Here is a 14,902-nt window from a genome sequence, read left to right as displayed (position 1 = left end):
ACAGTGGGCAAGTGCTGAAAAACAACTGAACTGGTAGTAAAAACTATATATATTTAAAAACCATGAAACTAGCACCAGCACCTGGAAACATAATCCCAAGAACAAGTCTAAAATGTGATTTCTTATGCATGTACCTAAGCTCAAAAATATTGCTTTGGGAATTTAATTCTTCTCACATAGTGCACTGATTTTTTTTTTTTTTTTTTTTAAGTACATGGACACACCAATAAGACTTGCCAAGTGCAACTACAAATGACTCTCAGTTACTTGGTAATTTGCCCAGGTTGCAAGTTCCTACATGAGAGAGTCATTAGAGCCCAGATACAAAACTGAATCAACACATCTGTAGACTTCCAAGACTTACTTCTATTCTGGAAACAAAAATCCCCTCTTGAGGAGAGTGTGCTAAGTCCTGTGACTTGTAAATGTGTCCCACACACCACTGTACTCCTGGACACCAGCACACCACACTGCTTTGGGGCTGTATATGTGCTGGATAAACTCCAATGAGCTCGAATCACTTGGCCGGGCCCCTCTGGAATGAGGCTGGCAGCTTTTGCCTCTGCAGCTCACTCCTGGTGCTGAGTGGAGCAGCACATCAGCAGTGACTGTCTGTGGGCTCAGGACACCACTCAACGGCATGAGGGGGTCAACTCATCCCAGCTTTCTCCTGCAACTCTACCAGAATGTCTCTTCCCCACCCTGCACCCCTTCACTCAGGGGGACCCCCAAGGCACACATACCGTTGGTATTGGCTCATCCATAGGTTGTTCTTCTAGGGGCTTCTCACTGGGAACAAGAGGACACGTGAGGGAGCTGTTCATCTAAAGACCAAAATGTTTGTGAAGTACTAGGGGGAAAAAATATAAACAACTTGCACCAATTATCACCAAAGCAATAGTTTAACATGTAGGGAAGAAAGGTAATTAATAGTTCTAGAGAAATCCAGCTCCCTAACTACTAGAAATTCTGTCCTGCAAAGGTCTGAGAAAAAGAAAGAGTGAATTTAAATTCCCATCATCTTTTACGGAGTCACAGTCCCTGTTATGAACCATGTCACATTTGGCAAGCTCAGGTTTCACAGCTGGAGTTTAACCCCCCTGTAAGTTAGCTGTGGGCTCACCTTGCATGCAGACTAAATCCATGACAAGAAGAAAAGTCACACCAAAGCAGCTGCCAATCTAGTAACCAAACATCCCCATTCAGCAACTCCAAAGTGCTGTAACGCCAGGCAAACAGCCTTGATGTCCACGTGGCAAAACAGAATCTTCAATTTAGTAATTGACCAAATAACCTCAAAATTACGTGCATTAAAACGCCAGGAGAAAAACAAAAAACCAAACACATACACAAAAAAAAAAAACCACCAAAAACAAACAAACCACAAAAAATACACCTTGCGACTTTCCGTCTGCAGGACACTCACCTAGGCTTAGCTTTCATCCCTGGAGATGGAGTTTTGGAGTTCTTTTCTGAAGAAGGGAAAGAAACTATAGTTTTACCCTCTGGAGCTACTGTGAAACGTTATCTACTTTTGCTGTAAGACCCAGAAAAGCAGAGCCTTCAGCATGTCACCTGGGTGACATTTAACTGGGTCAGATTTAAGGTAGTGAAGGGAGCCATGCCTGACCTTGGTTAGCATCATCCAGGTCAGTCTGCTGGCTCACTGTAACCATGGCAACACCAGAGTTGACCATTTTCTTCTTGGAGACATGAAACCATGAACAAAACATGCATATGATCAATCAGTAAAAAGAGTGGGGGTTTTTAGAAACAGATGCTTCAGCAGTAGCCTGTGGCAAGAGCAGCATGGCAGGCTCATCACTGTCTGCACATAAAAGGCTTTTAAGCTGTAGGTTTCTCACTAAGAGCATCCCACCCCCCTCTTAGAAGAACAAGTGAAAACTGTTGCTGACTTCTAGGAGCATTTAATGAAAGTGATTTTTTTTTTTTTTTAAACAACTTTGCCAAAATTTCAGCTCTGGAGACAAGTATTTGAGCTGAATAGATACAAATCAGTCTTCTTTGAGAGAAGGTTTTAGTCGCACCTGTAAAAATAGCAGACTAGGAAAGGAAAGGGGGCACAAGGACTGTTCCCTGATACACCAAACACTTACTGCTACAGTGCCTGTTACCTGCTGTCTGTGCTGAGAGGTCAAGTTGTCTTTTTGAGTCTCCATGTTCTCAGAGTTTGAATGATCTCTCCTCCTCTGTGCATTAGAGGGCATTCCTGTAGAACAGCAACCGGGGTGAGAACGTCATTGCAGTAACTGAATACGCTCGCTACCCATTCTTTCCACTCCTACACATGCATGCCTAAATTGCAGCAGTACAACCTTCTAGGCACATCCCAAGCTCACATTTAACAGAACAAACCCAAGTATTTTCACAGTACCCAGTGAAGGATTGCAGTGCTAAATAAACAACATATAAGGTCATCAATACTGGATGAATGTGTGCAAGTTTATCATCTTACTGCTTCTATTGCTATGTTGGCTCCTAAGCTCTGGAAGACATGGAGCAAGCCTTTGTGTCTGACTCCACCATCTATATTTTCCTCCACTGAATCTCTATCAGGCACTGCAAAATTTGTTTCATTGCAGATTAAGTACCTTCTGCCCTATGTACTCCTTGACTGCTTCAAGGAGCAGTGCCCACCTTGCACCTCCGTGTGCTCCATGGGTTCCTGATAAAGAAACTCCTAGCTCATCTGCATCTCCAGAAGCTGGGGGGCTTCAATTCTAGCTTATTTTAGGCTCTAACTGGAGGAAAATGGGAAGGACTGCTGAAGAAGTTACTGCCCCAGACATTTGGAGCTAGAAGTGGCTCTTTCAAGTATTCACCAGGAAAAATCTGAAATGCACAGGAACTTAGAGGAAAGTAAAAATTTCTTCTAAAAATTGTCACAGAAAGAATGCTAGCTGTCCTAAGTACTCTTCAAACTTGGTTTGTTTTCGAGACAGGGGGTGGTAGCAGTAGAAAGAGCTGTGATTTCACAGCCTTAGAAGATGTGGAAATCTCTGTCAAGTGAATTAAATCAAGAAAAGATCCACACAAAAAGTAACCACTCTAAAACATGAAATGCATCCAGTTTTGGAGCAAGGACAAATCCCAGGCTTCAAAGGTAAAAGACCACCGTACAGGGAAGAAAAAAAAAAAAAAAAAAAAAAAAAAAAAAAAACACCTTCCAAAAAATTTGATTCCAAAGCTGAGCTGAGGAAGTGTTTCCTGTTTTAAGACCAATTTTGTTCACGCACACCTCCTGCTTTTCTGCTCTAAGCAGCTTTTCCTTAAGGCTGTGACCTACAGTTTGTGGGGACTTACAGAAGAATTTCAGAACATGAGAAGGCAAGTGCTTTTTTCTTGGCAAGTGCTTAGCTTAGACCTTCCTTTGGGTCAGACACAGATATGACACATCTCTACTTCAGGCTCCAAGTTACCTCAACAACTACTGAATTCAGAACACAATAAAACTCTGCCAAATGATCCTGGAAGAAGATGCCTTGCAGGAGATGTTCACTGGCAGCACAGGCAGCACCACCATTTGATGATGAAAGCTTAATGTGCCCAGTGCAAAGAAACACAAAGCATTGGCTGTAGGGCGGTGAGAATAAGGAAATAAAGGCTATTCCAGGTGTAGCTAAGAACCTGTCCTGCCTTAAGGCAGACAGCTACTTCTGTAGCTGGGGCACATACAGATACAGCCCTGCAGCATAAGGCATTTACAGCAGCAGGAGATATCACCTCCTGCAGAGGAGCTGGGCTGCTGCACGCCTTTACCCACAAATAGGGATTGCTGGTGAACACTTCTGCTCCCCCAGCTGGTCTTCCACAACAGCTCCAGACATCTCCAAGGCATCATTCGCTGCACTTGGGGACCGGAACATATAATTTTCTAGCACATTACATTGTTCAGAAAAGACAGAAGTCACCTCCCTACAGGAAGCTTTAGTAGAGGCTGCCCCACCATATGCACCCCACTGCACAGAGGAGAGCTTGTTAAGTGCCAAGGTGCAAGCACTGGCCCACAAGAGAACCTGTGCTTTCAGGAGGCCAGAGGCCACCACCCCCTTCTGCAGGCACCCACGTGGCATGGCAAACCAGAAACCAGGCATCAGGCAAGCCAGAGGGGAGGACAGGAGGGTGCATCCCACCTCAGCTGCAGATGGAGAAACTCTTCTGCGCACCCTGTGCATCAGAGGTCAGCCAGCAGCTGAAATGAGCCTTGCCAGGCCACCTGCCAGCACACAGATCCTCTCTCCATGAGCATTCTCCTGTCCACGCAACCCCAGCAGCACAAGGCCATGGTGCCCAGCCCTCGCTCCCTGGGCTGGAGGGACTCGGCATCTGTCACAAGCAGAGTTACACCAAGCTCACAAGGCAGGAACAATAAAAGACTGAGCTTGGGCATTGCTTGTTTTCTTTTTTTTTGTTTTTTTTTTTTTTTTTTTTTTTTTTTTTTTTTTAATTTTTATTTTTATTTGTTTTAAGTGAAGTTAACAGCAAGCTGTGGACTACAAGTAAAAATGATAATTTGAAAACAGGTATTTAAATTTAGTGAAATAACACAATTAAAAAAAAAAATAAATCACCTGTTTCATTCTGCATGGCTTCCTTTCCAGCATGGACAGTCTCATCTTCAGACTCAGCTAGCTGTTGGTATGAATTAATCCCATGTGAAAGTAGCCTCAAAAAGAGTAGTCTTTATCTAGGAAAGTTGGCTACTTAATAACAAAAGTAACAGTTGCTAATTGCCAGCAACAAATCAGTGGATAGTCATTGAGTTATCATTTGGAAAGGCCTTGGCTCCTTTAAGGGCAAATAACAACCACTATACTATGGTTATTTACTGTTACATAAGCTTTTCTGCAAACACCACAGACTGTGGATGAATTACAAATAAAAAAAGTAACTATATTAACATTTGGGGGAATAAAGGAAAAAAAAAAAAAATCACACACAACTTATGTTTTTCCATTAGCTAATAAAAAAACCTTGATGTTTTAGAAGTATTCTATTCTTTGTCTTGAACTCCTATCTACAAAGTCAGTCTAAGATTTTCATTAATCAACACACCTCCAGGTTTTTGTGTAACAATTTGCTCATCCTCTGTGATGTAACACTTGGAACCGTATGTAAGAGCATGCTTATACTTTAAGTTATGCAATTAACTGCCGTAGGCTTTATTTTCTACTTCAGAAACTCAGGAAAAGTTATAACACAAGGAATTAATTAACAAATAATTTTAACCATCCAGCTTTTAAACCATAAATTTGAGTACCTTGAAACTTCTTTCCTAAACCCTTAATTTCTCTTCCAGGACAAAGCTTAGAACATCTATATAGAGTGCCATAAATCCACAGTGGGAAGACAAATACACATTAAAGAGGCACAGAGAAAATAAAGAAACCACAAAACACAAATCCCACAAACCTGAATGGTCTTGTCCAGTGTAAAATATAGTTAAGAAAAAAACCCACATATTAGAGCTTACCATCAGTTTTTCTTCTCCCAGGACTTTTCTAAGTACGCTTAATATTTCAAACTCAGCACTGAAAACCAGTTTGACTTTTGTTGCTTCTGTTTTGTTAAGAGCAATGGGTGTCTTCATTAAAATTTTAACAATCCTTTGGCTATCTTTCTCTGTGTAAAAATTACAAACCAAACAATTACATTTGTTTTAAGATCAAGACATTCTTCTGTTAAGCCAAAAATGTCTGAGTAAGCATTTGGGCTTTTTAAAACAGCCTTTTACATCTTGCCCTCGCATTTCCAGTTGCTCTGTTCGCTCATGTCTTCCCCGTTGAGTCTTGGTTATGCTGCTCCCCAAGGATAACTATAAACTGACACCCCAAGCTGTCCTGCTGGGGTAAGGACAGGGGTTATTGTGCAGAATGGGCCCACACACAGTCCAACAAACAGAGCTAGTGCAGGATAACCAAAGGACAAGGCAGAGAGGGACGAGAATAGATAGGAACGCCTTGGTGATGGTGGGATTTTTGTTTACTCTATGTGTCTCATGGACGCCCAACCAAACAGGATAATGCTATTGGAAAAGTCTTACCCTTCACGCTGTAACTGTTGACATTCTCTTTTGACAGCCTCACAGAGTCCCAAAGAGCTCCCTTTGAAAACCAAAGCCATTGTGTCAGACGGGCTGAGGGAGTGCCCACCAGCTTAGGTTAACCCAAGGCCACCTGGGCTTTGCTGTTACCTCATCACAATCCACATAGAAAGTCACACTCTGGCTGCCAGCATTGAAGTCAATCCAAAACTCCTCCAGTTTCTCATCTGATGGCTTCTTCACCTGGGGAGGGAGTGGCACTGTTGTTCCCCAAAAAGCCCCAAAACCGCTGTATCAGTCACAATTTTCTCTAACGAGACAAAACTGCAAAGCATTACCATACGTAACTATCTGTACACCTTGCAAAAACAGGAGTTCAGATCACCCTGTGGGATGCCAGCCCACTCCTCACCCAAACACACCCATGTCAGACAGAGCTCTGCTTCAGCCAAGGGAAAGGCAATGCACAAATGCTTGCATGTTTGTGCCAGGAAAGAAGATGTGGAAGCTCTGCTTCTGAGAACTTAAAATAAGCAGAAGCAGTTGAACCAGCTTCCATCCACATGGGTTTGATTCAATATGACCATCAGGAATGGTGCCACAGTTCATGCAGCTGAAGACCAGTGAAGCAAATTGCAGCATCTGCATCTCTTCTCCAGGAGCATCAGCCTAATGTGGTTTTCTGGCGGTCTGGAAACAGCTCTGCCAGAGGACTCTGTGTTGTCCTGTCCTCCTGTTTCTTTTTAGAACTCTCTTCTCTCATCACCATGAAGAGAAGCGTTGCCTCTATCGCTTGGCTGATACAACAGCGAAGTCAGCAGCAGCAGTATGTTGGGAGCTAAGTGTCAAACAAGAAAACTTTCCAGCTAGAACAGAAGGTTACACTCAACTTTCCAAGAAATTGAGCTCTTCAAGGAAAAAGAGGCAAGGGGAAAAAACCTCCAAACATTTACCACAAAAAGCAACATTTCAGCAGCCATAACACTGTAGTGGAGGAACCAGAGCTTTAAGGGCTATTACCTCATTCATGTCAGCAAAGGCAGATATGCAAGGAAACGAGTAGACTCTGGAAGAGAAGCAGACTTCACATGAAACATTCAACATTAGAGTCTGACTTCAATTATTTTATTTTTAATAAGATTAGTAACCAATCTTATTGTTCAAAGTATAATTTAAAAATTTCTACAAGTTAATTAAGCTGGGATAAGGTAGAGTCTACAGTATTTTAGTAGTGATGCATTATCTTCATTGATTTTACTTTCAAAAGAATCACCATAAAATGCATAAAGTTTCCTTCTTAAAAAAACCCCCTTCATTCTTCACATGTGATGCAAAATATTTTTTTTACTATAAGCCAACCCGTTTTACATTTCTATTTATTCCCCTCTGCAGTAATAATAACACAAATTTATTCTGTTGGTTCCCAGCTTACCTTCTTTTATCTCCAAGCCTTTCATTTAGCAGGTTAAGAAATTTTCTGCAATCCTTCAAAATAAATGATACATTATTTAAAAAAAAAAAAAAGCTACTTTTCCTTTGCAAATAGTTATTCTATTGTGTAGAATAGCTATTTGCTGTGTAACCTCTATTGGCCAGTTAAAAGCTTTAAACTGGCTAATGGGATGCCAAAGACTAAAGGGAAGAAACACTCAATTTACTACAAAAGGTTGGACCCAACTTAAGACCAGTAAGAATTCAAATATAAACCCCGCAAATTAACTTATTTATGAATTATTTATATTTTTAAATCAGTAAAATAACTTAGAAGTAGGAGCTATTTTAATAATTTGTCATTTCATATTTACCATATTAATAGGGAAAAAAAAAAGTAAAACATACCATCCACAAATAACTGTGTTTTTATAAAATCAGTCTTATAGGAACTTCTTGCAAGGACACCCTGGCTTAACTCAGCCAAAACTAGCCCCTATACAGACTTATCAAGTATGTTGTTTTCAAAATAAGGACCCTCACCGTCTCAAATTCTCGATCCTTGATCTGTTTGAAAGCTTCAGCAAGATAGTTATCTTCAAACCAGTGGTGAACAAGGTCATCCCTCCATTTTTTTATCATTAACCTACAAAGTGCTTCTGAAAGGGCAACCTGAAGGTCATAATCTGCCGGGTAAACATGAGCAGAGGATGGATATCATCCCTCTGGCATAACAGAGGGTTATAGCATTGCTACTCCTGCAAATTTATACTACACAGTCACATCCATCCTCTAAGCCTCGGTGTCCCCAGGAGAACAGGGAGGGTGGCAGCCAAGCCTTGGCTCGGGCACGCTCAGCTCCTGCAGCTCAGTGAGATGGAGGTGCGGAGCCCTGCAAACCACGACACCCACGAGTGCACTGGGAGATGGCCTTGGGGTTTGGGAAGGGGACGGGAGCAGAGACTCATCGCTAACCCACTAGGATTAGGCCACGTTCCATATACCATGACAATACTCTAGAAAGCGTTATTATTAGGAGAAAACAAAAAAAGACTTCACTCAAGGTGCCATTAACCCTGTTAACTAAATTTTGTCCACATCATGGCAAAGCAATTAGTATTTAGTTTTTTTAAGACTAACAGCCAGCATGTTCTGTAAACACATACATAAAGGTGATGTAATTACTTTTCTACATAAATAAGTATAGCTTGTCTGATTAGTCAATATGCATTACTAATACCAACCAAAAAGAGCGAAGACATTGATGCATTTAACTTTTTAAATTTATATTTTGCTAAAGCATATCTGACTTTCCTCCCTAAAAATCATCTCCTGACAGGGAAGTATAATTTAAATTATGATTTGTCTATAATAAATAAGCAGATGAAGTCAAGCTGGAGAACTTCTTACCGCCAACCTCCAGTACAGTTTTTGCAAGGTCTTTCCTGAAACAGCATGAAGCCACAAGTTAAAATTGAAATAACTAACTCCTAATGCAGAGAACAAAGTATTCATGTACAGAACCTGGAGGGAAAATCACTTACGTGAGTGAGCATATCTCCTCAGAGAGAGGGAACTTCTTTCTCTCTTCCCGTGGGACACCATCAAGTATAGAGTTGAGGGTCCTCAAGGCCTTTTCCCCCCCACAAGAGAAGAGGTAGAAAATGAAGGAAAATAAATCAATAACGTTTCACATATTTTATCTAATTACATAAATGTATCCAATTTTATTCTGCCAGTAAGAATCTTACCTCCAGATGCAGAGCACAGCAAAGTCTTGCTTCTGTCACAAGGCGCCCTAGTTCAGGCAAAAATAAATTCACTAGCTCTTTCTTCCCTAGAAAAATAATTTGAAAGGTACAGCTAGAAGTGGGCTGGTGTCCACATAAAAATAGTTGAAGCAACTACAGTTTGTTGCATTGAAGGAATAAAAACACCCCAAGAGTAAGCTCATTTTAAGACAAAGCCTCCAATCATCTAATCCTAGACAGAAAGGGGAACTGGCAACTTCCATTTAAAAAAAAAAAAAAAAAAGGCAGCTCCAGACACACTAACTTCTGACCTGGGTAACTATTTAAAGAGGCAGAGAAAGGGGAAGCTAATTACTAGCCACAAGAGAAAACCTGAATACACAGGTTTTGTCAAAGTCAACAGAGCAAACCAATAAAGTATTAACCAGAAGATGCTTGTGCCACTCTGCTCCCAGTAGAATAAGGTGCAAGGACAAATAAGCACACATTACCTGACCCACAGGGCAATGCTTCAGTTTTACACAGATAACACAGATATTTTCTGAAAGCACCTGCTCCCCCCTGCCCCCAATGTAAAGCCAGCTGCAGCCACAGAACAAAATTTTGCTGTTGAAATGAATGAGACAAGCAGACATCCCTCTGTTGAGTTCAGAAGGCTGAAGGAGTTACCATGTCATTCTGTGGAGATGGTTGTCTTCAGCAACAGAATGACATCTGATGCCAGAATAAACAGAGGTGCAAGAACAGACTGTCTAGCCTGAACCCCTTTCAGAAGTCACTTACTCTGATCAAGTGAAATGCTTGATGCATTTTGATGACCATTTAAACAAGATACTAGAGACAGATTTTTTCAGTATGTACAAAACAAGAAAACAAAGAGAAACAGAAAAAGTTTTCTTTTTTTTCTCCAGTATATAAATGTTAATGAAAATTAACTGAAGAGAAATCAGCAGAATTTAAAAAAAAAAAAAAAAAACACCACCACACACACCACCTGCAGAGAGGAAGAAGTAGGAAGCTGAAGAGACGAGAAAGGGGACAGAATTCAAGCAGTATTAAGAAATATGCTCCCAAGATTAAGAATGTTGAGGAATGGAAGGAAAAAAAATACTGACCTTCATTACTGCATTTGCAAATCACCTGATGGAAAGAGTAAAAGAAGCCTTCATTAACACACCACCACCCAAGAAGAGCAGCACACAAAGTGCCAAGCTGTTCTCGCATACCTTCCCCACCCCCCAACTTTCAGATGCTAAATAACACAAACCAGAAGTGTACCCACATCAGAAAAAGCCACCTGACCCAGGTATGTCACGTATGGTCACCCTGATCATACAGGTTGGCAATTGCAGGGAGGGTAAAGGAAGCCAAGCACCCACCTCCCCCAGGGATTTCAGCAACACTTGAGAGCACAGTGCCTACAGGTTCCCTGGAAAACCCACACCATGACATCCTTCTCTTATTTTTACTACATATGTGGGCCTATGTAAAAGCACATCTTATGTTTATACACAACAGTACTAGATAATCACAATGTGTATCTGAAGGGTGTTAAAGTCCCTTGAGGAAAATTAAAAACAAGAACTTTAAAAAATTAAAAACAACTCCTAAACACAAAATACTTCTCCTCCACAGTGAAAGCTTCTGGAAGAAGCATAGCAGGAAGACAAATAAATTAAATCTTTGGGGAAAGAGATGGGTGTTTTATATTTTCAAATTGGTTAGTAGAAAAAGAAGGAAGCTTAATTTTGCTCAAATATCTTTTAGCAGAACTCCTAAAAAGAGTCATAAGTATTGATATGAATTCTGATGCACAAAGTGACACAGTTCCAGTAAGTAAAGACAACAAGACTGGGAGCAACAGCTTGGGGAAAAAAGCTAAAAAGCGTTCTTCCTATTACAAATGTTACATCACTAAGCCTCTAACACCCTTAAAGCCATTAATATTTAAAGTTGAAACCTGAATGAGAGTTGTAAGCAAGTTAGATCATTCTTTAGAATTAATTAATCTGATTCAACAGAGTAGGAACAAACTGCCACAACCACCTCGGCAAACATGTCTGCATGTAAAGTGCAGCTCAGTGTCAGTAGCTCGAGTTTTAAAGACGGCTTTGGCTCGCAAGATTTTATTTACAAAACGCATCAGAATTTCTTGCAAATTTCTCTACAAAAACAAATACTTCAAGTTAGAAAATGCTTCTCCTGAATGTGTCAAATCTCAGCCAGAGCCTAGCCTGGACACTGCCCATCCGCACCACTTAGGCTGCGTCCCAGGCTCAGCCCTAGGGCACCAAGTACATGCAATTATTTATTTTCTATCAGGAAATTGTTTGTGGGCAATAATTTTCTTATCCAATAAAGGCAACCGTTCTGTCCCCCTAAATGCACAAACATACCAATGCAGAATCAAAGAAGTCTTCAAGCAGTAACATCAAAAATTTATTCTCATTTGGGTCGATGACGGTCAGAAATGCTCTTGCTCTTTCAAACCAAGATACTAGGTAAAAGTTCAAAGAAAGAGTTAAAAACTGGGAAGAGGAGTTAATAATCCTTAAACTATATATGCCTGCAGGAAACCTTACAGAGTTTTTTACTCCTTAAACTTCAGAGTCACATACTGTGTCAAAAGCTACATGGCTTCAAGGAATTCAAATTTTGCTAGGAGGACATGAAAAGTGCCATTTCCCCGTTCCCTCCCTTAGCCCTCCAAGGCACCCACTCGTGATGCTCAGACACAGTACATGCTGCTAGCTGCACCAAAACTCCTGTAGATATTTCTAGAGGACATCAACTCACAGCAAAATACTGCAAAATTTTTCAAGCTTTTCCAACATAAATATTTTAATACTTCACGGTTTTAAACATTGCATAACATCACCCACAAACGGTGAACTAGAAATCTATGCTCCAATGGAAGTACAGAGCTCAGACTAGAAAAGTTTTATTAATTTATCTCCATTCATGAATTTTGAACAACTGTATCCCTTAAAAAGCATAACTACAAGGCAGGAATAGACTATTTTGCACCAAGCATTCCCCAGTACAACTCTGCTAATGGAAAGCATGTGTTGGCTGTTCCCTGGTAGCTGTATTAGATCCAGGTGTTACTCATCTTCAGCACAATTGCATTTCGGCTACTACAACTATTACCAGCTGAAACCAATATAGTGCCAGAAGATAAAACACAATTGCAGACTAAATGCATCTGGTTTGCTACATATTTCGAGAGAGACCTTCATAAAGAATATCTCTATTTTTAAAAATATAAAAGCACAAATTAGTTATCAATTCTATTACTAAAACTGTATTCTGCTGAGCATTTAAAATGCATTTAGAAAGCCTATATAATTTCACTAATGAGACACATAGAAATTCATCCTCCCCTTCCATCATCAGCTTTAAAAAAAACCTCAAACAACCCAACCCTTTAAATCGGGTAATAAGTGGAGCCATAAAATTGGCTGCTACACCAAAAGCAATAAAAGAGTAAGCACTTTTTTGCCCACTCAGTTCATGCACTATATTAAAAAATAGTTTGTTTCTGTGTGGCCAACAAGCCATCCTTTAGCTCTCACTTCCTTGGAGTTCTTTGTCTGATGCAAACAACCTTAAATCACATTAGTAACTTGTATGCAGTATTATACTTATCTTTGCTACCAGTCCTTTCTCAATAAACAAGCTCTTCCCGTCTTGAAGATCACTCTTAAGATAGAGCTGAATACACTTCAGCAGCAGTGAAACATTCTCAAACTCATTCTTGTCCAGCTCCTACAGAAACAGAGAGTGCTGTGCATCATTAGTCTGCTCCCCTCCGAGCTGGGTGTTAGGATAGTTGAGATTATTTATGGTACTCGCCTTTCTCAGTGCTTTGTCCAGCTGGTTAAAGAGAGATTCACTGTATTTCTGGGGAGGCTCTACTTCCTTCTCTTGAAGAAGTTCGCATATTTTTTGAAACCCCTTCCCTTTAAAGGCATCAATGAGCAGTGATTCGAGCTGTAGAGGCAGGGGAAGAAAACAATTAGCAAATAAAATAAGCGGGCATTAGGACAAAATACTTGTAATGCTATTTTAAAAGTTGTAAGTTTCTGTTTGTTTTACATTGTTGGTTTCACTACTTTCATTTTACTGCTACATCTGAAGTGAAACATCAGTCTTAATGTCCAAAAAAGACAGAACCATTGAAATTGGATAATCTTAAAAGACATGTAGTAAGGAAATTAGCAATTTAGTATATCCAGTTTCGTAAGTCTCACAACTAATTAAAATAACTTCTTCCCACTTGCTAAAGAAAATATTAAGAAGACCTCTGCACTTCCCACGTTAAATAAAATTACTAGAAGTTCTGAGTCATGCCATATCCATTTAAGAAATGCATCTTTAAATACATACATAAATAACAATTTGTTAAGATAAAGATAAGGATGCATTTAAAAGATCCTTACATAGCCTTCTGCTCTGTCTGCCATATTGCCACTCACATCTCTACTTCGTTCTTCACTTTTTTCTGCCTTTAAAAATAAAAGGAAGAGAAAAATACAGGGAAGAAAGACCCCAAAAAACCTCTTTCCTTGTTCCCCCAAAAAAGAAAACCCAACCAACCAAATCAAAGCCAAACGTTTTTTTCTGCCCCAAAGGTGAAGAGCACTTACACATCTCCTCTCTCCCAAAACGCTGGTTTTCTTTCCGCATTACCCGAGCCATAAACCTCCCCCACGCCTCCCAAGCCGAGCAGGGAGCCGGCGTGTCCCCCGCTCCGTGGCGGCTCACCTGGGCCGTGGCGCGGCGGCCAAGGCGCGGGGTGCCTCACACCCTGCCCACGGCCGCGACCGCCGCTGCTGGGCACAGCCGCCTTCGGGGCGGAGGGAGACCCTCGCCAGCCTTTCTCACAGCTCCAAGCACGCTCCTTTCCTCAGCAAACCCTCACCCTTTACCTCAGCAGCGGGGGGAGAAGAGAAAGCAGCCGGGTTCGCACCCGCCCTAAAAAGCCGCAGCTGTGCGGAGCCTGGGACGGGCCCCCGCACCCGGGCACCGGCGCTGGCAGAGCCCCGGCCGAGCCCGGGGGGCCAAGAGAGAAACCCGGAGCCTCCTCGGGGGCTGCTCTCGGCCGAGAGGGGCCACAGCCGGAGTGTGCTGTTGCCGGGGGGGCTTCATTGTGCTCAGCTGAGGGTAAAAGTTCAGTACTCTTAGGACCAGAGAGGATGCAAGGGAATGAAAATATCATTCGGAAACAGGTGGGATCGTTTAAAGGGTAATAGACACGCTCGGCGTTCAATGCGTTCCGTCTCTGTGCTGTTGTGGATAATTTTTTTTCTTTCTGTTTTTCACACCAGAAATCAATCTCCCTCTTTCCTTACCACAACACCCCGCCCCCCCCCCCCCCCAAAAAAAAAAAAACAAACCAAAAAACCCCAAACCAACCAACCAACCAACCAACCAACCACACACACACACACACACACACACACAAAAAAAAAAAAAAAAAAAAAAAAAAAAAAAACAAAACAAAAAAAAAAACCCACAAAAAAACCCCAAAAAACCAAAAAAAAACCCCACAAACAAACAACAAACCACCACCACCAAACCCCACAACCTCCAAACTCCAGATTGCATCGGCTATTTGGAAAGGAAATAGGTAACAAAAACCCCGTAACTCTTC

General features: G+C 41.3%; 1 protein-coding gene across 6 annotated transcripts in view; it reads right to left on the bottom strand.

The window, feature by feature from the left end:
- The window catches only part of SYCP2L (synaptonemal complex protein 2 like), a 28,164-nt gene extending 13,886 nt beyond the window's left edge, over positions 1-14,278 (bottom strand). For 2 of the 6 annotated variants that reach the window (XR_009208002.1, XM_058421125.1), the window contains exons 1-20: positions 14,014-14,150; positions 13,689-13,754; positions 13,102-13,239; positions 12,891-13,014; positions 11,643-11,743; positions 10,362-10,386; positions 9,247-9,332; positions 9,040-9,128; positions 8,906-8,940; positions 8,039-8,181; positions 7,497-7,549; positions 7,085-7,130; positions 6,215-6,307; positions 6,065-6,125; positions 5,495-5,643; positions 4,593-4,653; positions 2,136-2,230; positions 1,631-1,703; positions 1,427-1,472; positions 744-789 (exon numbers count right to left, since the gene is read on the bottom strand). Coding sequence is in view for 5 of the 6 variants with exons in the window: in XM_058421125.1 (XP_058277108.1) it covers positions 744-789; positions 1,427-1,472; positions 1,631-1,703; positions 2,136-2,230; positions 4,593-4,653; positions 5,495-5,643; positions 6,065-6,125; positions 6,215-6,307; positions 7,085-7,130; positions 7,497-7,549; positions 8,039-8,181; positions 8,906-8,940; positions 9,040-9,128; positions 9,247-9,332; positions 10,362-10,386; positions 11,643-11,743; positions 12,891-13,014; positions 13,102-13,239; positions 13,689-13,712 (1,488 nt within the window). In the remaining variant the exon portion in view is untranslated. Of the gene's footprint in view, positions 1-743; positions 790-1,426; positions 1,473-1,630; positions 1,704-2,135; positions 2,231-4,592; positions 4,654-5,494; positions 5,644-6,064; positions 6,126-6,214; positions 6,308-7,084; positions 7,131-7,496; positions 7,550-8,038; positions 8,182-8,905; positions 8,941-9,039; positions 9,129-9,246; positions 9,333-10,361; positions 10,387-11,642; positions 11,744-12,890; positions 13,015-13,101; positions 13,240-13,688; positions 13,755-13,895; positions 13,915-14,013; positions 14,157-14,177 lie in introns of those variants that run through there. The other 4 variants (XM_058421124.1, XM_058421142.1, XM_058421132.1 and 1 more) reach the window with 4 other exon arrangements.
- Positions 14,279-14,902: the final 624 nt, after the last annotated feature.

This window comes from Hirundo rustica, chromosome 1 (genome assembly GCF_015227805.2).
Source record: "Hirundo rustica isolate bHirRus1 chromosome 1, bHirRus1.pri.v3, whole genome shotgun sequence".
Lineage (NCBI taxonomy): Eukaryota > Metazoa > Chordata > Aves > Passeriformes > Hirundinidae > Hirundo > Hirundo rustica.
Note: the sequence above shows the minus strand (reverse complement) of the source record. Positions and strands in the feature narration are given on the sequence as shown.